The sequence below is a fragment of the Rhinatrema bivittatum genome, chromosome 1 (assembly GCF_901001135.1).
Source record: "Rhinatrema bivittatum chromosome 1, aRhiBiv1.1, whole genome shotgun sequence".
Taxonomy (NCBI): Eukaryota; Metazoa; Chordata; class Amphibia; order Gymnophiona; family Rhinatrematidae; genus Rhinatrema; species Rhinatrema bivittatum.
In genome coordinates, this window is record NC_042615.1 from 704,435,454 (window position 1) to 704,463,359 (window position 27,906).

Genomic DNA, 27,906 nt, shown 5'->3' on the forward strand with positions numbered 1-27,906 from the left:
GATCAAAAACCAGACCTTGGATTTGAACTCAGGTCTTCCCCATAGCACTTGACATTGAGCCAACCCATGGAAGGGGGTGTTTTCTATGTTAAATTTTATTTTAAAAGGTTTAAATGCAATTAGTAGAGTCTTTAAAATACATGTTATATTACAGCCTGACTTGTTCGAATCAGAATCCTTATATTTTTAATGCAGCATAGAACACTAATACTTTGGGTAAACTGGATTGTATGTTTGAAATGTATAAAATATGATTACATCCTTTAAACGTTAATAAAATTGTGACTAAAAACAATAAAACAGCTCCTGAATGTAATTATTGGTTTTAAAGTTGGGAACATAAAAAATATACACAGTTTCCCTCTAAAATACTTGAAGGTTTATTAGTGAAATGATACCAAAGGTAATAGGTATACAATCTCTTCACTCTATTTCTCTTAGGTAGCTGCTGCCCCACGTCACACAATGTCAGTCTTTCCCCTTGACATACAATCTATCATTGTTAAAGCAAAATAAGCTGTTGATTTGCCAGATCACAAATGACATACTTTACATAGTAAAGTATTTTTTCAGTTTCAATTTATACTGTGGTAGGTGTCTAATATCCAGAAAAGAAGAATTGAGCAGCTTCACAAATTGGGCTTCAATACTTCAAACTGGGTTTATTTTTTCACACAAATATAGATTTCATAGTTAAACCATGAGAAAAATCAAACTGAGTGCCTATGACTCAACATGTTAACACCACAGATGTAACTCGCTGCACACTATTCTCCACCTGCATTCCTAATAAAGTAAGGCAATTCAGTAATTTGATTGTATTAAAATATAGTTACCCTTGATTTCAGTGTTTGCAGTGCTAAGCAAACTGATCATAAAACATTCAGGCTTTTTCTTCATGGCAAATACATATGTAATACTCCACACTCACATTTCCCTTATAATTGAATTTATATTTAACATTCAGATAAGTGAAATCAGTCTTTAAAAACATAATTCTCATAAAATTCCTTCCAAGCTATACTATCAGCAATAAAGGATAAACTAAGCACTCAGTAAGGCTATCTAATACAAAGAATGTTTGTAAAGGGCTTTTCTCTGATTTAGATAGAACTGGTTTTAGCTATCACAGTAAAAAACAGGATGGTCCCAAAACTGCAATTTCACTTCAAGCTATAAATCAGACCTTGCCACATGACCAGTCAACTCTTTGAGTGCTAATCATTAAAAAATGTGTCACAGTCTAAGCGTCCGTAACACACTAACATCATTGTTCATGGCTTTCAGCTGAATTTCCACCCAAATCATGTGTAAATAAACCGAAAGGCATGCGTACATGTAAAGTTCTAGAAAACAGGATCCTGTGTTTTAAGAAGGCACTAATGCTGCAGCTTGTGCTCCCATTTATTCTAATTTGAAGAAACAATTGATTTTTTTTGTATTTTTCAGAACAGCACCTATACCACCTGCAGTGAGTTAGATTAATTGCAATACTTTTAAAAATGAAAACAAATTCTAGTATTGGCAGGAAATTAAAACTACTGTGTTCACTTTCAAATACAAACTATTGTTTAGTATGCAAGATGGTGATTTATGTTTTTTTTAATATCAATTGCAGCATGCACTGGTATATTACAGTTTTTCTTCACAGTTTATGAATACTAATGACCAATTGACCTCATAAGATTCAGATTCAAATACGCAGGAAAAAAAATACACAAACTGCAAATGCAAACTTAAGTTACTTTTGTGGTGTTTCACTTTAACTGTAAATGAGGGTTAAAAAACAGTTTTTATTTACATGGGGGTCAATGTATATTTTGTCACAATATTCCTAGCATGTTGTTAAACAGTAAATATGGAAATGGAAATAAAATCAACATTAACAATACAAAATTCAGAAGCCAGAAAACTAACATCTTAACAACCGCCAGTGTATATCTCCTACTTTTTGGATGGTAAACCTATAAATGTGGAAATGGAGAAATTTAGCAGCAGTTGGCAAATACTAACACAAAACCATTTTTTTTGTTTATAAAACGTAGCCATCACGTTGATACTAGAATTCTTACATACGGCATGAACAGTTCTGATGAGTCTCAGCCTTTTTCTCAGCACTAGTCTGTATATTTTCTTGCTTTTAAAAAGACAACAGAACCGAAAAACAACAACAAAGCTGTCTCGGGTAAGAGCTGCTAGTACACATCAACCGGGTCATTTGCATTGCTCTGTAATTTCTTTCCATTTTGAGGGTGCATAAACTCCCATTGGCTGAAGGTTGATTCCTTGCATTATACCACTTCTGTAGTACAAGGAATATTTTCCTCAGTAAGCTGACAGTTCCCATTCTGCTGAAGCTTCTCTTCATCTTCCTCGTGCGCCTCTTTCTCTTTCTCTTCCAATTCCAATTCTTTATTGTTCTCTGTGTTCTGTTCCTCTTTGCTGTTATCATTCTCCTAGCAAGACAGGTGAAAAGTTAAATTTTGTTTAAATGTTATTGTGTTTACCATAAAACAAGCCATTACAATGCTTGACACTGTATACATACAGAGCTGGTTTTCAAATTTGGGTGTTCATAGGCAAAAAGGGCATTCCCCCCCTCTCAGACTGCACTCATCTTCTTCTACATCTCCCCTTCACCTGGAGCTGTTGCAGCACTGTGCTCTTCAAAATTCCTGCAAGAAATCACAGCACAGGACCTAGCCCCACAACCTTCTCCCACACAGACTTCCTGTTACCACAGAAATCCATGCAAGGAGCAGGGGCAACCGCAAAGCTTATGAGCACCAGCTTACAGGCCCCACGGTAAGTTTTCCTGTAGGAGTTTTATAGAGAACAGTGGTGTGGTAGGAGGCCCAGATAATGGCATGACTGAGGCACCCCCAAGCACTTATGAAATATGGGCACTGGAGGCAGTTGCCTAAATTGCCTATGCTTAAATCTAGGTCTGTATACACAAAGAATAAACATCCAAAATTCTAAGAGATATGTATGTAAATTCAGCTAGATAAAAGTATGCTTTCAGAGTCTAATAGACCAAGTTTACATTGTCAATAAACATCCTTCTTTATAATCCATACTGTACTGTATATGTAGTCTAGAAGGGATGAGAATCCTGCCTAAGTCTAAGATCACAAGCAAGGCTATCAAGTATATTTAGCAAAACAGCTCTCAGGAATCCATACGCATCTGAGTTCAAATACCTTAACTAAGAAAATAACCCCCTCCAATTCCTGCCATCCCTTCTCTCCTCATCTGAGCATGATAGGCTTGAGTAGTCTTATTTTCCCATAGATAAGCAGCATGAATTAGCCATGCTGTCTGGGATGTCCTCCGGGCGGCTAGGTGGCAGAGCTCTCTTAGAACACTGAGTCTTTTCAGTGTAGCGCACCTGCTTGGATCTTCCTGCGCTGCCCGGATCTCCCTCAGTCCGTTTTTTTTCTGCGCGCCTAACTGCACGCGGAGCTGCTCTTCTCCTCACAAAACTTTTTCTGAGAAAAAAAAATGTGCTTTTTCATTGAAATGCCGCAGTCACCGGGATTCAAGTTTTGCCAATGTGGCAAAATTATGTCTGACAGATACGCCAGATGCTACACCTGCCTCGGTCCAGAACACGACTAGACAACCTGCATGTCCGTCCCCCCCCCGAGCCCAGCGCCAAAGGGCTGCCAGGATTGCCAAACTGTGGGAAGTGGCATCGGGATCGTGTGCCCCTTCCGAAGACTTGACTAATTCTTCTCCGGGACCCCCCGGACCTCCAAAACGTTGACGCTTCGTCGAGCTTCCTCGGTAGGGCCTCCTGGTTTGTCTGGACCGGCGCCGAAGCAGGAGATGTGTCGACGGCGCTGAAGATGCCATCGGTGCCGAGCAGCTTCGAGCCCCCAACGCATCACCGACTCATCTGACTCGGTGAGCCAACCACGCGATTCAACACCAAAGCACAAACACAAAACATTGACAACGCACCGAAGCAAATCTACGTCAATGCCCTCGACGCACAGTGTCACCAAAACACCAAAAAAGCCATCGTCAGGGCACAAATGACCCAGGGAATCTTCCCCACTCTTAGTGGTAGACTCCGATGTGGCGCCTTCTTCTCCAGCCGCCTCTCACAGTTCCTCGGCCTCATCCAGGATTTACTCTGGCCTGTCCACTTCCTCACAGTATAGGAAGAAATCAGGACTCCAGGAACCCTTGCAAAAGAGACAAGCAGCCTCCTACTGATCTACTTCAACCAAGAAGTCCAGACACAGACATCCTGTGGTGCCTAGGCACCCAGCGGTGCTCACAGGGTGCCTAGACCAGTACCCAATGCTCACAGAGATCCTATGCCAGTCCTTCAGGACCCCTTGGCCTCTCAGGCAATGTCTCAGATTTCCCTTATACTTTCTCAATTTATTACTACCATTGAGCAACAGGGAAAATGTCCAGCCAAGATACCCCTGGAAGCCCCTCCATCGCCACAGGAAAGCCTCAGTCCAGATCCTTCTCCTCCCAGCCCACCTCTACCGACTTCTCCTCCTGGGGATGTTTTCCCCCAACCTTTCACTTTACCAGAATCCTCTACAAGGTACCCCTTTGACCCTGCAGAACCACTAGAGGCCTGTGTCGCCACCAGAGGATCTATCGTATTCCAAATTCATGGAAAACGTGGGGCAATGTCTCAATGTTGAGACCAGGAAAATTCCTGACCTGAAAGCAGAAGTCTTGGGTATCCTGAAAATATTTGAATCACCTATGGAGCCCTCTCACACTGTCATGACCAGGGCCTGGGAATCTCCTTTTGCGGGACGACCAACCTCTCACAAAATGAACTTGAAATTTCGTATACAGCAGTCACCATTTTATTCCACAGTTCAACTTCCTCATTCCTCTGTAGTAGTTGAGTCTGCTATGCAGAAGACCAAAAAATTACCTCTACACTCAAATACTCCACCTGGAAAAGATTCCAAATACTTGGATGACTTTGGAAAAAGGGATTTCCAATCTGGGATGCTGAATGCAAAACTTCAACAGCACCAGTTCTATATTACTCAGTACCTGTACAAATGTCTACAATTTGTTGCCAGAGGATGTGGTTAGTGCAGTTAGTATAGCTGTGTTTAAAAAAGGATTGGATATGTTCTTGGACGAGAAGTCCATTACCTGCTATTAATTAAGTTGACTTATATAATACCATTGCTAATAATAGCGGTGGTTAACATGGACTAGACTTAGTTTTTGGGTACTTGCCAGGTTCTTATGGCCTGGATTGGCCACTGTTGGAAACAGGATGCTGGGCTTGATGGACCCTTGGTCTGACCCAGTATGGCATATTCTTATGTTCTTATCTCTAAAGCCCCTGCTTCAGGAGGAGTCCCCAGACCAACGACCTCCTGAACAATTCCACGACTTAGAGGAAGGATTACGGCACCTCATCCAAACTGTTTATGAAGAGTTCGATACTTCGGCTAAGTCCAAGGCCAATGCCATCACTGCCCGACACTTAGCATGGTTTCAAGTGAGTGCCATTCACGAGGACGTACACAAAAAACTTGCCGACCTTCCCTGTCTCCCAGATAATCTCTTTGGAGACAAATTGAGAGAGACTGTAGCTCAGCTGAAGGAGTAGAAGGTGGCCATGTCACTGTCCACTCCCTTCTGATACCATTTCCTCTAGGCGATACTTCTCCTCCTATAGGAAGCCTTAGTATCCGCAACGTCCTTACCCATTCTACCGGCCTGCACAATATGCACCAAGTCCTCAGTCTTCCCAACAGGGGACTCGACAACGCCAACGCATTCCTCGTCTGCCTCAGGACTCCAACCCCCCTAAGCCTCCTTAGAGTTTTTAGGGCGGATAAACCCATTGCTAACGCTTCCGGTGGGGGGCAGGCTCTCCCACTTTTTTCCAACATGGAAGGTGATCACATCCAACCTTTGGGTTTTACAAATCATACAGGAAGGCTACACCCTCAATTTTCAATCCATCCCATCCACTCCGCACCTGGTGCGCCAGAAACACCTAACTGCACACCCCTGCAACAGGAAATCAAGAACTTGCTTCAGCAACAGTGCATTCGCGAGCTACCCTCTGCGTAGTTCCACCAGGGCTTCTACTCCCAATACTTCCTCACACCCAAGAAGTCGGGAGGGTTACGACCCATCTTAGATCTGCGTTCTCTTGACAGACACTTGACGAGAAAAAAATTAAAAATGAAGTCACTCGTCCATCTTTCCCTTCTGCTCCAATGATTGGATGTGTTCACTGGACCTCAAGGATGCCTATTCGCAAATACCAATGCATCCCACGTCCAGGTGGTACCTATGCTTCACGGCCACTGGCCATCATTTCCAATACAAGGTGCTCCCATTTGGCCTCTCCTCAGCCCCCAAAGTTTTTACGAAATGCCTAGCGGTAGCGGTGGCTCAGCTCTGATGACTGTGTATTCAAATATTTCCCTGCCTGGATGATTGGCTACTGGTGGCCCCCAATCCATCCCTCTTACAGACCAATCTTCTTGCAACCATATACTGCCTGGACAACCTAGGGCTGCTTGTCAACTACGAGAAATAGAATCTGCAATCCACTCAGGTCTTACATTCATTGGGGCTCATATCGACACCATTCGGGACAGAGCCTTCCTCCCGAAATCCCGGGCCCTTGCTTTGACATCGCTCACTGGCCGCCTCCAGGAGGCCACCACTGCCCCTGCTCACCAGATCCTGACCGTCCTCAGCCACATGGCAGCATCTATCTATGTCATTCCCCACACTTGCCTTTCACATGCGTTGTTTACAATGGGGTCTGAAGTCCCAATGGAACCAGTTCTCCAATCCTATCACCCTCACGCCCAGCATGAAACGGGATTTGGACAGAAGCTTCTGTCGTGAGAGGTGCTCTCACGACAGAAGCACCTCTGCAGCCCCCAGATCATCATACCGTCCTCACCACAGATGCTTCCTAAAGGATGGGGCGCTCACCTAGTCCACCTTCAGACTCAAGGCCTGTGGTAGGCCTGGGAACGATCACAACAGATCAACCTCCTGGAGCTCTGAGCCATTTGAAACACTCTTTTAGCCTTAGAACAAGTACTCCAAGGGAAGACAATCATGGTCCATACGGACAACCAAGTCGCCATGTTCTACATCAATAAGGAAGGAGGGTCTGGTTCCTGGAACCTTTGCAGGGAGGCTGTGGGGATCCTGGAATGGGCAGAGAGCAAATCCATCACCCTACAAGCCACATACCTACCCGGCATCAACAACTCCAAAGCCGACAGACTGAGGAGAATCTTTCGCCCCAACGAGTGGGAACTCCATTAGGACATGGCGGAAAGATTTTATTTATTTAAATTCTTTTACTATACCGATATTCAAGACTAGGTCTTATCGTACCGGTTTACAATAAACAGGGGAAACCAATTAACAAGTAGTATCTAGTAATTAACAAGTAGTACCAATTAACAAGTAGTATCTAGTATCTTTCAAACCTGGGGCCTGCCACGCGTCGATCTCTTTGCTATAGAACAAAATTGAAAGATACAGACCTTCTGCTCGGTGTATGCCAGTTCCCGACTAGCGCAGGACGCATTCCTCATCGACTGCACAGGGGGTCTACTCTACGCCTTCCCCCCTTATACCTCAAATATCTCGCACAGTATACATCACGAACAATGCAGACCACATTGTCATCGCTCCAGCGTGCCCAGGCAACCGAAGTACACGTATCTAGTTTGACTATAAGTGGACCGTCCGATTCCCCTGGGCAGCAATTCAAGCCTCATCACCCAAGAGGGAGGCTCCATGCTTCATCCACTTCACTCATCTCTGAATCTCACTGCGTGGAGCTTGAAAGGCTGGTACTCCACCACCTGAACCTTTCACCTCAGCTTCAGGATATTTTAGTTTCCTCAGAAAACAAAATGGACCCATTCACCCATACACCTGAGCGACTACTGGACTACCTCCATCTTCTCTAACGGAAGGGACTACCCACGGCTTCTGTCAGAGTTCACCTCTGTGCCAAAGCAACCTACCATTCTCTGCACAATGAAGCTCCAATCTCGTGTCACCCGCTCATCTCAAGATTCATGAAGGGGGTTTTACGTCTCAGCCTTCCAATCCGGAAACCTCCAGTTCCATGGGATTTAAAAGTAGTGCTAGAGCAATTGATGCTACCGCCCTTTGAACCACTGGACACTTGCCATCCCAGGTTCCTCTCCTGGAAGGTGCTTTGTCTGGTCGCCCTCACCTCCGTAAGACAGGTCAGTGAGCTGCAGGCCCTGGTGCCCTACCTGGAGTTCTAGCACGACAAAGTTACACTGCGTTCGCATCCTGCCTTCCTTCCTAAAGTGGTTTCAGTTTTCCACCTCAACCAATCCACTGCCCTTCCGACCTTTTACCCAAAGCCACATAAGAATGAGGGCGAGCATAAACTGCACATGCTGGATTGTAAGTGGGCACTTGCTTACTATAAATGCCGCTTTTTGTGTCATTTAACCCTAATGCCCCAGGACTGCCGATTTCCAAAATGACCCTTTTGTCCTGGATCTCAAACTGCACCAGAAACGTTCGGAGACCTTGTCTGCCTCCCCTAAGGCTCACCCAAGTCCGTGCTATGGCTGCTTCAATAGCTCACCTTCATGAGGTGCCTATTCTAGACATCTGCAGAGCAGCCACCTGGTCCTCTCACTGCACGTGTTCACAGCTCACTACTTTTTCGACACGCAAACCACAGCTGATGCAGACATGGGCAAAACAATTCTCAGATTGGGCACTTTTTGAAAGAACTGTCCGCCTATCTTCTCTACTTTCTTGAGCGCACTACCTCAACTCATCATTAGGATATGATCAGAGAATTTTGTGCTCAAAACATCAGCTGGGGATTCCCAGGCAGCATGGCTAATTCATGCTGTATCTACGGGAAAAGAGCAAGTTTGCTTACCGTAAACGGTGTTTTCTGTAGATAGCAGATGAATTAGCCATGCTGACCCTCCTGCCCAGACAGTTATTGCTCCATTTCCTCTTGCTTGGATACGGACTGAGGGAGATCGAGGCAGTGCAGAAAGATCCAAGCAGGCACACTACACTGAAAAGACTCAGTGTTCGAAAGAGCTCCACCACCTAGCCGCCCGGACAACGACCCAGACAGCATGGCTAATTCATCTGTTATCTACGGAAAACACAGTTTACGGTAAGCAAACTTGCTCTTCCAGTGATATATAATAGGTGTAATCCACATTCAAGAAGATAGATAGGGGATTGCCTGTACAATTTAGAAGACAAAGTTTTACCAGGAAATGCTGCTTGTGGAAGTCATTCTCTTCCAATCAACCAAAATATTTTCTGTAAAAGAAAGGCCTTATATTTGTTCTAAGAACCATTGAAGGCAGCATCAAAAAGTCCTCCAGAAAAAGCATGTGTGCATGCTTTTAAAATCTGCAGTGTATGCACTGTGCACATGCAATTCTCTAAGACATCATTTCAACTACTGTCTGCTTATACAGAGAGCAACAAAAATCTATCCTTTATATATCTGTTTACACAGTCTCAAAAGATAACAGCACTGGCTTTAGAACTCTCACCTATCAATTATGAATTGTATTAACCTTTTTATATATTAACTTGTCAATTCAAACATCATATAGCTCCATAAGAACAGATTCTTCATATTACTAATCAGTGAAACTCAAAACGCATTACTACACCAAACTACACTGCTGAGAAAAAGTTTGTGAACCCTTTAGGTTGGTTTGTTTTAGCACAATTTATAATCAAAACATGATCAGAGTGAAATCTAAACCCTGATAAGAGAGAAAGATTACCACACTGAATAAACAGACAAAAAGGATATATCAATCAATAAGTATCCTGTGTGAAAACTTATGTGAACTATTCATTCATTAATTGGTGACACCTCCTTGAGTTGTAATATTGTCAACTAAACATTTCCTGTAACTGTTGAGCAATCTCTCACATAAGCCCATGGGGAATTCTGGCCCATTCTTCCAAACAGAATTGTTTTAACTCTGACACATTTGAAGTCTTTCCACAACATTTCAGTAGGGTTTAGGTCAGGACTTTGATATGGCAAATGCAAAACATGAAATTTCCTCCTCGTCAGCCATTCTGTAGTAGATTTACTTGAATGTTTAGGATCATTGTCTTGCTACATTGCTTACTTTTGACCCAACATTCTCCTTTAGAATATTCTGTATAAACCAGAATTCATATCATCAATGATGGCAAGCTGTCCAGGTCCTGATTCAGCTAAGCATCCTACACCATTCTTCCACCACCACGTTTTGACAGTTGGGATGAGGTTCTTACTTTGGAAGGTTCCTACTTTTGCCAGACAAAACATTTATTGTGACAAAAATGTATTTTTGAATCATCTGTCCACAGAACATTACTTCAGAAATTTTGTCGGTCATCCAGATGCTCTTTGGCAAACCTAAGGCAGGCAGCAATTTTCTTTTAAAAGAGTAGTGGTTACTTCCTAGCTATCTTCCTATGAACACCATTCCCATTCAGTTTTTCCTGATGGTTGACACATGAACCCTCGCATCAGCTATAGTAAGGGAGGCCTGCAGATCTTAAGATGTTAGTCTTTGTGACCTTGGATGATTTTCCAGTTTTCTCTTGGGGTGCTCTTGGTAGGACCACTGCTCCTGTGGAGAGACACTATAGTTTTCCAATTTTTTCCATCTGTAGACTGTTTGACAGAACAAAACATTTAGAAATGGTCTTGTCAACAGATGGCCATCAACTACTCTTTTTCATAGGTCCTCTGAAATTTCTTTTGATCATGGCATGATGAGTTCCCATTAATCTTTATGGTGAAGACCAAACAAAATCTTTTGGACTGTTATGTAGGACAGGATGCCCAAATTCAGTCATACAGATTTGCTCTGTAGCGTGGTTTACTTGCTACTGAATTACTTAAGTACATGATTCTAACTAGCCAATTAACTGTGCTAAGGAACCTAGGTGTTCACCTATTTTACATGCATAGATTCTGAATTAGTCTTATTGTTTCTACTTTGTACATTTAGTTTCAAAACCCACAAAATTGTTTAATTTATACCCTTTTACGTTACAACAATTTTTGTTTCCAACAGGATATAAACAACATCATATAAACGACACAGAGAGTGTAGGGCTTCTGATACACTCTCCACCACTATGACATAGAAACAAATATGATGACATCCCGCCGCCCCAAACCCTTCCTAACCCCCCCTCCCAGTAAAGAATACAGTGAGTCCATGATGTATTCCTTCTACTGAAGCTGCTATTGCATAAGGGTTTCAATTAACAAGGTTATCATGGTAAGAACATTTGAAGCGCAGTTGCTAACCTGTAACAGGTGTTCTCCTAGGACAGCAGGATGTTAGTTCTCACATGGGGGTGACATCATCCGATGGAGCCCAGCACGGAAAACTTTTGTCAAAGTTTCTAGAAACAATGGCCAGCAGACTGAGCATGCCCAGCCTGCTACTATCCGTGCGTCCACTCGATATCCCCCTTCAGTCTCGTAACATAGCAAAAGAAACAAGCGAAAAAATAAAACAAACCGGTGAACCCAATATCGTGGGGAGGCGGGCGGGATTCCTGAGGACTAACATCCTGCTGTTCTAGGAGAATACCTGTTACAGGTAAGCAACTGCGTTTTCTCCTAGGACAAGTAGGATGGTAGTCCTCACATGTGGGTGAGTAAAGAGCTCCAGACTGCCCCTTTAAACCAGAGAGATCAACAGCGGCCAAACAAGGTGCCAACGGGCACGACACAACTGCGGCACTGTGGGGAAAACGGGGGGTGGTCTGGTTCCACAAGGAGCACGAGTAGAAAGAATTGGGTTCAGGTCTGGAACAGGTTGCACAGGACGGACTGACCAAAGGCACTGTCCTGGAGGCTATCCCTGTCAAGGCAGTAGTGAGCTGCAAATGTGTGAAGAGAACTCCAGGTTGCAGCCCAGCAGATTTCTGCGACAGGGACTGCCCACAAATGGGCTACAGACGCTGCCATGGCCCGCACAGAGTGAGCTTTCACTCTGCTGGCTAGCTGAAGGTGATGCAATTTGCCAGCCAGTTCGAAAGGGTTTGCTTACCCACCGCTGCACCCAGTCTGTTGGGGTCAAATGACATAAAGAGCTGGGTGGACTGTGACTCGTTGAGCGATCTACGTAGAAGGCTAGCGCCCGTTTGCAGTCCAGGGTGTGGAGAGCATGTTCCCCAAGGTGGGAATGTGGCCTCAGAAAGAAGGTGGGTAAAAAAAAAAATCAACTGACTGATGTGAAAATCAGTCACCACCTTGGGCAGGATCTTAGGATGTGCACACAGGACCACACAGTCGTGGAAGAACATCACGTACAATGCCTATGTAACCAGGACATGAAGCTCACTGTCCCTGCGAGTGGAAGTGATCACCACCATTAACATGACTTTCCAGGTGAGAAACGTCAGATCACAGGACTGTAGGGGCTCAAAGAGAAGTTGCATCAGTCTCGCCAAGACAATGTTGAGGTACCAGGATGCTGCCGGTGGCTGAAGAGGGGGGCTTCAGTTGGAGGAGACCCTGCATGAAACAGCCAACGAGGGGCTGGGACGAAACAGGCATACCAGCGACACCTCGGTGGTACGCGCTGACAGTGCTGAGGTGTACCCTGACGGAACTGGTCTGGAGCCCAGACTCAGACAAGTGCCACAGGTAGTCCAGCAGCCGGGGTAGAGGGCACGGGAAAGGGTCCAAACCCATGGACTCCGCACCAGATGGAAAAGTGTTTCCACTTTGAGGTGTAGGACTTCCTGGTCGAAGGTTTCTGGGATTCGATCAGGACCGAGGAACCACTGTCTGAGAGCTGTAAGGGCTGAAGAATCATGCGCTCAACATCCAAGCCATGAGGGCCAGTGCCCGAAGGTTTGGGTGGCGCAGGGTGCCCTGGTTCTGTGATATGAGGTCGGGTGCCATTCCCAGTGGAATGGGCACATGCACAGACAGGTCCTGGAGGAGTGGGAACCAAATCTGCCGAGGCCAGAAGAGTGCCACATGAATCATGGTCATCCCGTCCTCCTGAAGCTTCAACAGAACTTTTGAGAGGAATGGGAGAAGCAGCTACGCATACAGGAGGCCCTGCCCGCAGTGAAGGGAGAAGGTATCGAAGGCCGGATGGCCGTTCCCCGCTACTAAGGAGCAGAACCTGGTCACCTTGTGGTTGAGGGGGGGTGTGAACAGGTCCACATCCAGCGTACCCTAGCGGCAGAAGAGGCCAGCCACTACTGCCGGATTGAGGGACCACTCATGCGGCTGGAAGGACCGGCTGAGACAGTCCACAAGCACATTGAGGTGACTTGGCAGATACATCCCTTGGGAGAGGGCCCGGTTCCAGATCTGCACTGCCTCTTGGCAGAGGAGGAACGAGCCCATGCCGCCCTGCTTGTTGACATACCACATCGGGACCTGGTTGTCCGACCGGATCAGAACTTCCTTGGATGACAACTGATCCCGGAATGCCCGCAAGGGGTACAGTTTCGCCTGAAGCTCTAGAAAGTTTATCTGGCAACGTGCTTCGGCGGCAGTCCAAAGGCTTTGAATGTGTAGGCCGTTCGTGTGGCCTCCCCATCCCTGAGGAGAAGTATCAGTGAAAGGGTCACTTGGGGCGGCGCGGGCTGGAAGGGAAGCCTGCGTTCTAGATTGGGAAGGGCTTCCCACCAGGTCAGAGATAGCCTGAAAGGGTCCATGACTATAATCGGAGCCTCCAGACCCTGAGATGCCTGCCACCACTGGGACTGCAAGGCCCACTGAGGGCTCCTCATGCGGAGGCGGACTAAAAGAGTCATATGGACAGAGGCCGCCATGTGGCCCAATAGATGGAGCAGGAGACTGGCTGGCACCCTCCTGTTGTTGCGGATGAGGGTAGCCAGCGAGGAGAGGGCAATCGCCAGGTCCTTGGGCAAGAAATCTTTCACTTGTGCTGTGTCCAACCTGGCGCCGATGAAGTCTAGCTGCAGGGACGGACAGAGGTGCGACTTGTCTGAGCCGTCAGGACCAGAGCTTGTACAGCCCCAGAGCTGGAGTCGCTCCTGACGAGCCAGTCATCCAGGTATGGGAATACGTGGACCGAGTTACGCTTGAGGTAGGCAGCCACCACCACCAAGCATTTGGTGAAGACGTGGGGGGCTGATGCCAGCTCAATGTATTGAAAATGTGCATTCCCCACCAGGAAGCGTAAGTACTTCCTGTGGTTGGGGACAATCTCAATATGTGCGTATGCCTCCTTCAGATCCAGGGAGCAAAGCCAGTCTCCTTTTTGGAGGAGGGGGATCAGCGTGCCCAGAGAGACCATCTTGACTTTTTCTCTTGCGAGAAATCTGTTCAGCGCCCTGAGGTCGAGAATGGAGTGCAAGCTGCCATTTCTTTTCAGGATGGGGAACTACCTCAAGTAGAATCCTTGGCCCTGAGCTAAAGAAGTCCAAATTATCCATATCAACTGAAAAGAAGGTTGTTAATACAAACAAAAAACGTACATTTAAATGTCTGTATGCCAATGCCAGAAGTCTAAGAAGTAAGATGAGAGAGTTAGAATGTTTGGCAATAAATGCTGAGATAGACATAATTGGCATCTCAAAGACCTGGTAGAAGGGGGGTAACCAATGAGATAGTGCTATATCAGGGTACAAATTATATCAAAATGATAGGGATCATCAACTTGGTGGGGGGGAGAAGCACTTTATGTCCGGGAAGGTATAGAGTCCAACAGGATAAAGATCATACAAGAGACTAAATGCTCAGTAGAATCTATATGGGTAGAAATCCCATGGGTGTTGGGTAAGAGCTATAGTGATAGGAGTATGCTATCATCCATCTGGCCAGAATTATCAGACAACGATGATGAAATGCTAAGAGATCAGGGAAGCTAACCAATTTGGCAGTGTAGTAATAACAGGAGATTTCAATTACCCCAATATTGACTGGGTAAATGTAACATTAGGATATGCTAGAGGCATAAAATTCCTGGATGGAATAAATGAATGCTTAACAGAGCAATTGTTCAAGAACCAACGAGAGAGGGAGCTGTTTTAGATTGAATTCTTAGTGGAAAGCAGGATTTGGTGAGAGATAACTTGGCAATAATCATAACGATCAAATTTGAATTAATGACTGGAAAGGGGACAATATGTACATCTACAGCTCTAAAACTAAATTTTCAAAAGGGAAACTTTGATAAAATGAGAACAATAGTTAGAAAGAAAACTGAAAGGTGTAGCTGCAAAGGTTAAGTGTACAACAGGTGTGGACATTGTGTAAAAATACAATCTTAGAAGCGCAATCCAGATGTAATCCATGAATTAACAACGGTGGAAGGAAGGCAAAATGATTACTGGCATTGTTAAAAGGTGAGGTGAAAGAGGCTATTTTAGCCATAAAGACATCCTTCAAAAATTGGAAGAAGCATTCATCTGTAGAAAATAGGAAAAAGCATAAGCATTGTCAAGTTAAGTGTAAAACATTGATAAGGCAGGATAAGAAAGAATATGAAATGAAGTTGGCCATAGAGGCAAAAACTCAATCCGAAGCAAGAAACCTGTGAGGAAGTCATTTGGACTGTTAGATGACCGATGGGTCATCTAACATCTTAGGGAAGATAAGGCCATTACAGAAAGACTAAATTAATTCTTTGTTTCTGTTTACACTAATGAGGATGTTGGTGAGATACCGGTTCCAGAGATGGTTTTCAAGGGTGATAATTCAGATGAATTGTTTTTTATTTATTTTATTTAGCATTCGTTTATATACCGAGGTATAGCAGACATTGCCTTCACTCCGGTTTACATTATAACAAACCAGTTACATTTAAATCCATAACAGTATAATGGAAATTGAATCAGAACAATAACTTAAGTCAATGAATACAATATACATTAGATAAATGACTGTATACAAATCTTGTAGGGGGACGGTTGATACCGTAACAAAAACGAGAAAGGTTTCTGTGAGTCGGGGCGGTCGTCGTAGAAGGGGGATTGCTAGCATAAAATGGATCGCGCAGTAGATGTGATCAAAGATTTATGCTCTGCTGTCATTGGGTGAGCAGCCATTGCAAGACTGTGTGAGAAGCCAAGCTTTAAGATCTTTTTTAAAAGATTTAAAGCTTTCTTGCGAATTGAGGTGATGAGTTCCATAATTTTGGGCCGACGATGGAGATGGCTCTATTTCTTGTGGAGGATAGTTTGGCTTCTGGTAGTGAAGGAACATCCAGCTGAATTTTATATGTTGACCTTGTTGTACGTGATGATTTATGTAAATGTATAATATTGTCCAGGGCAGTGTAGTCTGCTTTATGAATTGTCTTGTGTAGGATTGTGAGGATTTTGTACTCTATTCTTTTTTCAATCGGTAGCCATTGTAAGTTGTAGAGTACTGGGGATATGTGATCGAATTTTCTTTTACCAGTCAGAATTCTGGCAGCTGCATTTTGGAATAACTGCAGTAGTCTTAAGGTTGATTTAGGAAGGCCTATTAGAAGGGAGTTGCAGTAGTCCAAACTGGAGAAGATGAGGGCTTGAAGAATGGTTCTGAAATCCTGGGGGTGGAGCAGCGGTTTTAGGTGTTTGAGTATTTGAATTTTGTGGAAGCCTTCTCTTGTTCTTGTTGTGATGTGTTTTTTGTAATTTAGCTCATTATCTAGCCAAATACCAAGGTCTTTAACGGTGTCTTTAAGTTGAATTTGAATGTTGTCAAATTGGAAGGGTGGAGTGGATGTTGTACCAGAGTTTTTTCTTGTAATTAGAATACATTCTGTTTTGCTCATATTTAAGCATAATTTTAGGTTGTTTAGTAGCTTTCGTATTGCATCAAGGTGTGAGGCTGCTTTTGACATTGCGTCTTCTAAGGATGAAGTTATAGGGATGAGAAATTGTATGTCATCAGCATACATGTAGAAAATGATGTTAAGGCTTGATAGGAGTTGGCATAAAGGTAGAAGGTAGATATTAAAGAGAATGGGCGATAAAGCCGATCCTTGAGGAACTCCTGTTTCCAGAGGGATGGCCTCAGATGAAATGCTGTTGTAGGAGACTTTGAAAAACCTGTTTTTGAGGAAAGAGGTAAACCAGTTAAGGGTTTTTCCAGCGAGCCCGATGGATTCCAGACTAGAAATAAGCCTTTTGTGGTCCACTATGTCAAAGGCTGCTGACAGATCGAGAAGGATCAGGTGGTGATCTAGTTTGTTATCGAAGCCTCTTAGTAAGGTGTCAAGAAAGATTGAGTAGAAGGGTTTCTGTACTGAGGTTTTTCCTAAAACTGTGTTGTGTGGGAAATAGTATTTTGTTGTCGTCAAGATGTTCTTTTAGTTGTTTCAGAACCGCTTTCTCTGTCAATTTAGCAAAGAGGGGTAGGTTTGAAATTGGGCGGTAATTGTTTAAATCTTCTGGGTTAAGGTTTTTTTTCTTTAGTAGTGGCGTGATTGTAGCGATTTTTAGTTTGGTAGGAAGCTCGCCCTCCATAAGAGATTTGTTGATGATTGCTGCTATTGTTGGGGCTATGGGATGAGCAATTTCCTTTAACGCTCAGGTTGGGATGGTGTCCATGTCATGACGCGCAGGGTTTATTTATTTATTTTTTTATGTTATGAATGGTATGGGAGGAAAGGCATACAGGAGGCCTGTTGTCTATGGAATGAGGAAGGCATCCTGGGCGATCCTGAACTGACTTGGTCTTATCGAGCAGAATTTGGGAACCTGAGCATTGATCTCTGTTGCAAAGAGATCTATTGCTGGCGGCCCCCACTGAATTAAGATGTCCTGGGCGAATTGAGTGTCCATTCGTGAGGATGAAAGATGCGACTTAGTCTGTCCGCTCTTGTATTTGCTACTGCTGGTAGGTAAGTTGCTTGCAGATGTATGCAATGTTGGTGAGCATGTTTGAAGATTGTCAGGGTCTCCTTGCAAAGGGACCATGAACCGGACCCTCCTTGCTTGATGATATAAAACATTGCCACTTGATTGTCTGTGTAGATCATGACCCTGCAGCCCTTTAAGTGATCTTGAAACACTTGTAACGCATTTCGAATTGCTCTGAGCTCCAATAAATTTATCTGTAGAGTCTGCTCAGAGATTGTCCATAACCCTTGGGTTTCATAAATCTCGAGATGTGCTCCCCATCCCAATGTATATCTTAATCTCTCGTCCCCCTCTTATTTTTCCTCCTCCAAGTTATACATCCTTGTTATAATGTAACTTTACTCTCCTTCAAATTGTATTTACTGTTTGGTTGGTTATAGTTCCTAATTGTTTGATGTAAACCGAGCTGATTTGATTTGTATCAAGAAATTCGGTATAGAAAAGCCTTTAATAAAAATAAAATATACATTTGTGGTTAGAACAGCGTTATGAGGAGGACTGAATAATGCTCCTTTGGAAGGGTGGAGTCTAGGAGCCAACATGTTATGTCCTGTTTCATCTCAGAGGTCAATGATAACTTCTGTGTCAATGGTTGTGAGTGTTGTTTCCATTGACGTTTTAGTCCCCATTGCAGGCGTCTCATGTGTAGCCTGGTATTGGGAACCGTGAAAATAGCCGCCGCCATGTGGCCGAGGACTACCAAACTTTGTCTCGCCAATGGCCTTTGAGTGTTGTTCAACGAGTAGAGAAGTTGACGTAGTTGTGTTATTCTTTCTGTTGGGAGATATGCCCGGTTGCGAACGGTGTCCTGGCTTGCTCCTATAAACTGTAGCCTTTGCGTTGGTTGGAGATGTGATTTCTGAAAATTGATCACTAGCCCCAATTCCTGTAAGCACTGTATCACTCGTCGAAGGTGATTGAGTAAGATGTCCGGGGTCGAGGCTATTATTAGCCAATTGTCCAGATATGGAAAGATGGTCATATCCTGTTGTCTAAGATGAGCCACCACCACAACCATGCATTTGGTGAAAACCCTGGGTGCAGCTGATAGTCCAAAGGGAAGAACCTTGTACTGGTAGTGTTAATGGCCGTAGCGAAAGCATAGGTAATGCTAAGAGGATGGATGGATTAGAATATGTGTGTAAGCATCCTTCAGATCGATGGAACACATCCAGTCGTTGGGTTGAATCAGAGGTAGGATTGATTTCAACAATACCATCTTGAATTTCTCTTTGGTCAGGAATTTGTTCAATTCCCGTAGATCTAATATGGGGCGAAGGCCACCCGACTTTTTGGGTATGAGGAAGTATGGGGAATAAAACCCTGTCTGTCGGATTTTCGGGAAAATCCGAATGGCCTGCTGTTTGCGAAGCAAAGCAATTTCCTCCCCCAGTTGTGGTTGGAAGCTTTGACTCTTTAGAGTGGAAAGGTGAGGTAGTATGGGTTTTGTGGTACATTGGAGTTGGTAGCCATGTCGTACTCTCTCTAAAACCCATTGATCGGTTGTTATTCTCTCCCAGGCTGCCAGGCAAGAATGAATTTTGCCAGTTGGTGCATGATGTAGTGGTGGTGGCTGGGTTATGAAAACGATGGCGCTGATTTTACTGCTCAAAAAAAAGGTCCAGTGAATGCTAGACACTTGAGATATCAATAAACAAGTCTAGCTCAAATGAAATGACCATATACAATCCTTTTCATTTGAGCTAGACTTTATTGTTTATTGTTGATTTTACTGCAGCAGCCGGTTGCTGTGTCTGCTGTCTTTGGTTACGCGGCTTACCCCTACGTTGAGTTGTTGCGGCAGAGGATGCTGGTAAGATGGATACGTCTGTGTACGAAAGGATTGATGAGACCTGTAAGGCCTACGGGCAAAGGATTGTCTACAAGCAGATCCTATATAACGATGCGTGGTCGAGTAGTGAGGTTGTGACGTTAAGGATTGGACTGCTAGAGCTTCCTCTTTTAATTTGCCGATTGTGTCTTGAAATCGTTCTCCGAACAGGTTGTCTCCTGTACACGGGAGGTTTGTTAGTTTCTCGTGTAAATCTTCTCATATCGTACTAGAATGTAACCATGCCATCCTACGGGCTGCGATGGCTGTTGCAGACGCTCTAGAAGATGTTTCAAATCCCTCATATATCGACCGCAGGTGGTGTCGAGAACACTCCTCATATGTCATGAAGAGGCGATGGTATCTGATCTGCCGTCGAGGAAAGCATACCTTTTGTGGCTTGTATGCACTCATATAGGTATTGTACCATGTAGAATTGATGGTGCATAATACGGGCATTCAACATTGAGTTGTGGTACATCTTTCTACCAAACTCATCTAAATATCAGTTATCTCTGCCCGGTGGATATGAGGTATGCAATTTTGCTTTTTTGAATCTTTGCATTGCAGATTCTACCACAATTGAAGCATGTGGTAGTTGTGGCATAGAGTAAGGCGATGTTTTCCGCATATGAAATTTTATACCCGTTTTCTTTGAAACCGCTGACAGAGTAAGGTGTTTCCCACGATTTAAGACTGTATGTAATAGTTCCTGTGGTGGAAGAGATGTTGGTTCTCCTGGAGCATCGAAAATCTTTAGGAGAGCAAAGTTTTCTGACCTAAGGTCTTGTCTCCTTTTGTACCTCCAGATGTAATATCGTGCCCAATTTTTCTAAACATTTTGGGTATGTCAGGTCCTCTGGAAGGGAATATGGTTCGTGCGGTTGTTCCTGCGGATCTAATGGGAATCCAGTAGATGACGATGGGGATGTTTGCGGAGACAGAGAATCGATAGATGTATTTTGCTGTTGAATTTGTGAAATTTGTCTTTTTGCTATTGGGAATGTTGGAGGCTCCACCGACGGTTCTCTAGAGGTATGTATACTAGGGATGTGAATCGTTTTTTGACGATTTAAAATATCGTCCGATATATTTTAAATCGTCAAAAATCGTTAGAGGTGCAATACAATAGGAATTCCCCTGATTTATCGTCAAAAATCGTAAATCGGGGGAGGAGGGAGGGGAAGGGGAGGGCGGGAAAACCGGCACACTAAAACAACCCTAAAACCCACCCCGACCCTTTAAAATAAATCCCCCACCCTCCCGAACCCCCCCAAAATGTTTTAAATTACCTGGGGTCCAGTGTGGGGGGTCCCGGTGTGATCTTCCACTCTCGGGCCACGGCTGCGTTAATATGACAGGGCAAAGGTAGCTACGGCGCCATTTTGGTTCCTGTCCCCCGACGTCACGAGCGCAGGAGATCACTCCCGGACCCTCGATGGACCCCCAGGGACTTTTGGCCAGCTTGGGGGGGCCTCCTGACCCCCACAAGACTTGCCAAAAGTCCAGCGGGGGTCCGGGAGCGACCTCCTGCACTTGGGCCGTATTGCAAAATGGCGCCGGCCATATGGCCGGCGCCATTTTGCAATACAGCAATACGGCCCGAGAGTGGAAGATCACACCGGGACACCCCCCCCCCCACTGGACCCCCAGGTAATTTAAAACATTTTGGGGGTTTCAGGAGGGTGGGGAATTTATTTTAAAGGGTCGGGGTGGGTTTTAGGGTTGTTTTAGTGTGCCGGTTTTCCCACCCTCCCCCAATTTACGATTAAAAAAAAAAAAACAAAACCGCAACAATCAGATTCCCCCCCCCCCCCCAGCCAAAATCGATCGTTAAGACGATCGATCACACGATTCACATCTCTAATGTATACTGTGTTCCGGGGAACTCACAGATAGTTCGTTAGACATCTTAAAGGATGATTGAAGAGTTTCATAAAACCCTGCCAATGATTGGGATAATTGAAAAAATGCCTCTTTTGTTTAAGGAGGCATTGCTGAACGACCAGATTGTTTTGGTAACTCACATGCTTTAGGTTGCCCCGGAGGAATTTGAAGGGAAGCACTTGGCACATCATACTTCCCCATCTTGCCCTCTGTGGTCTTAACAGAATTATATGAGGATGTAGATGCAGCAGAGGAAGTGATTTGTATTATGTCTCTACGAGATAAGATGCCTGCACTTCGTGTGTGAGATGACCTAGAAGTAGAAGGACTCACTTCCCATGTGTCCCTCGTCTTCACAGCCTTTTGATGTGAGTGACATGATCGCCTATGGTGATGGTGTGACGATGATCCTGTATGGATTCCCACTTCCTGACGGCGATCGTCTTATACGTTTTGATTTCACCTCTGTAGAACTGGAATCTGAAGAGGTGGAATGAGGTACATCTGGAGACTGATGTCTTCGTTTTAACCCATGTAGAATTGAATGATATGGGTGCTTGGACTGTTGTGGTCCACTGTGCTTCGATTTCTTTGCTACCGTGTAATCCAATGTCTTCGGCGCTATGTGCGCCAATGTTTTCGGTAGATTGTGCACATATGGCGACTTGTGCGCATAAGTCTTCGGTGCCATGCGCACAGATGTCTTTGGCACCGCTGTTTCCGGCGCCAAGTGCGCAGAAGTGTCCGGCGATATGCGCGCAGATGTCTTCGGCGCCTTGTGCGCGGATGTCTTGTGTGCCGATGTCGTTTTCTGCGCTGACGGTGATTTGGGCGCAGAAGGTACTGTGGGCGCCGAAGTTGTGGGCGCCGAAGTTTCCTGCAATCGTTGAGGCTCTCTCGATCCTCTCGGATCCGATGGCCTATGTCATCTCGGCCAGTCCTTACCTCCAAGCCTAGAGGGTTGAGGATCCCATGACAACGTTCATTTTTGCGATGGAGCCATTGCTGTCGAGGGGCCAGGCGAGGAATGAGCCTCCAATGGCTTCAAAAAATTGAAAAGTTCCCGTATCCTATAAGCCCGCTGTTTTTGGGCTCTTGGGGACATTCGGGCACAAAATTCACAATTTTTTAAATTGTGCTCTGGCCCCAGGCATCAGTAACATCGGTCATGGCTATCTGTGACCGACATTACCTTGCCACAGGTACAGGGTTTAAATCCCGACTTTTTTTACATTTCTGAGAAAAAATAATAAACACTGAGGAGAAAGTCAGCCCTGCATGCGATCCTGCTCGCGGAAAGAACAGACTGAGGAGAATCTGTTACTTTCCTGCGCGGGAACACACGCGCAGCCGCAGAGAGCTAAAATCTAAATCTCTGCTTGGTAAAGCTCCACCTCCCGGACCTGAACGACAGATCCCATGACAGCATGGCTAATTCAGCCCTGCTATCGATGGGAAATCTCATGGGAGAGTACATGTGGTTGATTTTCATCATTTCGGATTATTGACTGATTATCTGTGGGATAAAAATAATTTCCAGGTAAGTATCTGGAGATTATGTGATGGGTGCTCTATGCCTGCTCTTCCTTATTTGTTTGCGCTGTTCTCTTTGTAAAAGGCTTGCTTGAAAAGCCAGGTTTTGAGGTTTGTTTTGAAAAGTTTATAATTTCTCTGGAGTCTTAGATTGAGGGGCATAGTGTTCCATAATTTGGGACCAGCCAGAGATAGTGCATATTCCCTAACCTGGGTTAGTCTTGCTGTTTTTACAGATGGAATGGTTAAGAAAGCTTTGTTTGCTGATCTTAAATTTCTATGTGGTACGTGTACTCGAAGTGCTGCGTTCAGCCATTCTGCTTTTTCGTCGTGAATCAATTTGTGTATTGTGCAAACTGCTTTGAACTGAACTCTTTCTTCGATGGGTAGCCAATGCAGTTTGGCTAGTGTAACTCTGATGTGATCTTTTTTGCTTTTTCCAGTAAGAATTCTCGCTGCGGAGTTTTGTAATATTTGCAGTGGTCTTATCGTAGTGTAAGGTAAACCAAGCAGTAGTGCATTACAGTAGTCAGTGCTTGCAAATATTAGTGATTGAAGCACAGTGCGAAAGTTTGGCAGAGACAGTAATGGTTTTAGTTTTCTAAGTACCATAAGTTTAGCATACCCTTCTTTATGTGCTGTTTGAGGTTTAGCTCTGTATCAATTATAACACTGAAGTTGCGTACCTTCTCGGCTAAATCGATTTTTTGGTTGCTGTCGAGTATTATTGGAGTTTGCGTAATGTTTATATTCTCTCTTTCTAGGTGTAAGAATTCGGTTTTATCGATGTTAATTACCAGTTCCATTTGGTTTAGTAGTAGTTTTATTATGTCAAGATACATAATGGCTAAACTTATCGTTTTTCAATGGTGTCCTCTACTGGTAGGATTAATTGAATGTCATTGGCGTAAATGTAATGTGTGATTCCTAGCTCTGCGAGGAGATGGCATAGTGGAAGTAGGTATATGTTAAAGAGTGTGGCTGAAAGTGCCGATCCCTGTGGAACTCCTGTTTTTAGGGTTATTTTTTCAGATAGAGTGTTATTAATTTGTACTTGAAATATTCTGTTGGTAGATATGACCTGAACCATGTGATTGTGATACCGTATAGTCCTATTTCTTCAAGTCTTTTGATTAGTTTTTCATGATTCACTGTGTCAAATGCTGCTGATAAATCCAGTAATACCAGAATGTAATGTTTTCCACTGTCGAATCCTCTTAGTATATTATCTGTTAGTGCAAATAAAAGAGTTTCAGTGCTATAGTGCTTATGGAAGTCATGTTGTGATGGGTATAGGATATTGTTATTTTCTAAGTGCTCAGATAGTTGTTTTTGAAACAAAACCCTTACCCTCATCCACAAAAGTATTACTAACGAACATTACAACTGGCTAAACCCACCCTTCTTCCCTCGTACCTCCACAAGACCCACTCGCTCCTCTCTCTGTGGAACCCTCATCCCCCCTTCTATAAAATTCACAAGACTCATCTCCACCACTAATAGGGCCCTCTCCCTCGCAGGCCCTTCCCTTTGGAACTCCATGCCCCTTGACCTACGCACAGAAACCTCCACACCCACTTTCAAAAAGAAACTCAAAACCTGGCTCTTCCTCCAAGCATACCCCCAATCATCATCATCTCCTACTAACACCCTTACCCGAACTCCATCTCTCGCCAACACCCCCCCCACAGGACCTACACCCAACACCCACCCCCTCTAAGGAACTACAAACCTAAAAAATGCTACTCAGCACAACCGCATACATTTTCCCACCTCAATTATTGTTCCTCTGCGCTTATACAATTTTGTATATAACCTGTGTACACATCAATTGTTCCTTGTACCCCTGTACATAGCTTCTCCTTATGTATCCACTCACCCCCCCTCCCCTTCCTTTGTCTCGTCTACCCCCACCCCTCCCTCCCCTTATTTATCTTACTTTTCTAGTTAATTACTATGTTACTGCGTTTATGTTACACACTGTTCCTTGTAAAGGCTTTGCCTATATATCCTTTGGTTGTAAGTTATCTGTAAACCGGCACGATGTGCAAACGGTTGCCGGTATATAAAACAAAATAAAAAAATAAAATAAATTGAACAGTTTTTTCAATTAATTTTGCAATCAGTGGTAGGTTGGAGACTGGCCTATAATTCGCTAGTGTTAGGGGGTCCATGTTTTTTTTTCCTTTAATATTGGTTTGATAATTGCTCCTTTTAGTATACTGGGCATGTAACCTTCTTCTAGGGAACAGTTTATAATTCGCAAAGTAGGGGTGATGTCAGGAAACTTTTTTAGTTCTGATATGAGTAGTGCATCTATTTTATGTGGGGCGGGGTTTAGTTGTCTAAGCATGTTCTCGACCTCAAGGTTTGATATCTCATCAAATTTGGACCATTGTGTCACATCTCTTTTACACATTTTATTCTCTTGTTTGGGTGCCTTTGGTATTTTGGTTCATAGGTTCTCGATTTTGTCACTAAAAAAAAATCGAGCTATTTCATTGCTTCTATTTTCAGGTAAGTTATCTGGGGAGTTCAAAGTATCTTTGGTTAGTCTGACTATTTTGAATAGGGTTCTTGAGTTATTCATGTATTTTTCTATCTTTGTGCTAAAGTAACTTTTTAGCTTCGAGAATTGATTTTTTGTAGTATGCTAATTGTTTTCGGTACTGAGTCAGGTATTCAGCTGTTTTATTGTTTTTCCAATATTTTTCTTTTTTCCTAAGTTTTTGCTTCATTTCCTTTATGTGTTCGGTATACCAGGGGTTTTTTTGTTTCGATTCCTTTGTGCATATGGTTTTTTTGGGGTTTATGTTATCCGCTAATTTATTTGTCAGGTTGATCCAGGCTGTTGTTGCTGTATTGCTGTCAGGGTAATTAAATGATTTAAGTTCATCTTGTATCTTGTTTTTCAGTGTTTTGGTATTAAATGGGGGGCGGTATGTAATGACCATAGCTTCCTTTTTTTTAGTATTTCTGTTGTTTTTGAGAGTATTAATGTAGATTGAAGAAGGAAGTGATCTGACCATGGGATTTGTGTACAGCTTGTGTTTGTATCTTCAAGATAGCTGATGTTTATGAATGTTAGATCAAGAGAGTGTCTGGCTCTGTGTGTGTGTTTATCTGTTATTAGTTTAAATCCTAGTGCAGGGGTTGGGAACCCATGGCTCGCGAGCCAGATATGGCTCTTTTGAGGGCTGCATCTGGCTCGCAGACAAGTGTCGCCATACTTCGCGGTTCCCCGCTGACCCAGCTGCTCCCTGGTCCTCCGCCGCCCGGGCTTAAAATGCTGTCAGCCCGGGCGGAACGCGGCAGGACAGCTGGAGTCAGCGGCACCGGCGTGCTCTCTTCTCCCCCCCCCCCCCCCGCGGCCCGGAAGAGGAAGTGGAGAGCATCGGGTGCCTGCGCGGGAAGAAGAGACCACACTAGCGTGGTCTCTTCTTCCGCGCAGGCACCCGATGCTCACCACTTCCTCTTCCGGGCCGCGGGGGGGAGGAGAAGAGAGCACGCCGACTGGAGTCATCCGGGTGCCTGCGCGGGAGTCATCGGGTGTCAGCCGGGTGCCAGCGCTGGAGTCATCGGGTGCCTGCGCGGGTCTTCCCGCGCAGGCACCCGATGCTCTCCACTTCCTCTTCCGGGCCGCGGGAAGAAGAGAGCACCGGCATGCTCTCTTCTTCCCGCGGCCCGGAAGAGGAAGTGGAGAGCATCGGGTGCCTGCGCGGGAAGACCCGCGCAGGCACGCTAGTGTCCGACGGGAAGAAGACTGCAGCGCGGCTCGGAGGAAAATGAAAATCTTCAACCGCGGCCGATGGGACTCCGCCTTCGCCTCCGCGAGGGCTGAAAATGAAGGAGGTTAGCGTTGGGAGGTGCTGCTGCTGCTGCCGCGAGTTCCCGGGGGGGGGGGGGGGGGAAGGGGGAGAGAGAGAGTGAATGAATGAGCGAGCAAGCATGTGTGTTTGAGATCCTGTGTGTGTGAGTGAGAGATTGCATGTATGTGAATGATTGAGAGCCTGTATATGTGAAAGAGAGTATGTCTGTGATTGAGATCCTGCCTGTGAGAGAGAGAGCATGAATGTAAGTTTACCATTGGGAACCTGTATGTGTAAGTTTGTAATTGAAAACCTGTTTGTTTGAAAGAGTATGTGTGTATGATTGAGATCCTTTGTGTGTGAGAGAGATCATGTGTATGTATGATTAAGAGCCTGTGTGTATAAGTAAGAGAGAGATCATGTGTGTCTGTGTCTGATTGACAGCTGGTTTAGGTGATGGAGCATGTGAGTATGTGATTGAGAGCCTGTGTTTAAATGAGAGAGAGAGACCATGTGTGTCTGTGTGATTGAGAGCTGATTTAGGTGAGGGAGCATGTGAGTATGTGATTGAGAGCCTGTGTGTAAATGAGAGAAAGAGAGGACATGTTTGTAAGCATGTGAATGAGAGTCTGTGTGTGAGAGAAAAAGACAGTATGTATTTATGTGATTGAAAGCCTGTGTGTGTGTAAGCGTGAAAAGATAGACAGCATGTGTGTAAATGTGTAATTAAGAGCCTATATAAGTGAGAGAGAAAAAACATTTGTATATGTGAGTGACTGAGAGCATGTGTGTATAGGTGTGTCATTGAGAGCCAGTGTGAGAGAGAGCGCTGGTATGTGACTGAGAGAGGAGAAAGTTCCAAGCAAACCACCCCACCTCCTGCTAATTCAGAACAATCTCAGGACACCTGGATATCAAACGTTCCCAGGTATGCATAGCAAAAAAATTTTTGTATCCTTATTA

General features: G+C 44.5%; 1 protein-coding gene across 2 annotated transcripts in view; it reads right to left on the reverse strand.

The window, feature by feature from the left end:
• Positions 1 to 364: 364 nt before the first annotated feature.
• Positions 365 to 27,906, reverse strand: part of SREK1 (splicing regulatory glutamic acid and lysine rich protein 1) — a 323,133-nt gene continuing 295,591 nt past the window's right edge. For both annotated transcript variants that reach the window (XM_029575998.1, XM_029575991.1), the window contains exon 12: positions 365 to 2,456. In XM_029575998.1, coding sequence (XP_029431858.1) covers positions 2,292 to 2,456 — 165 coding nt within the window. In that variant the 3' untranslated portion in view covers positions 365 to 2,291. The remainder of the gene's footprint in view (positions 2,457 to 27,906) is intronic.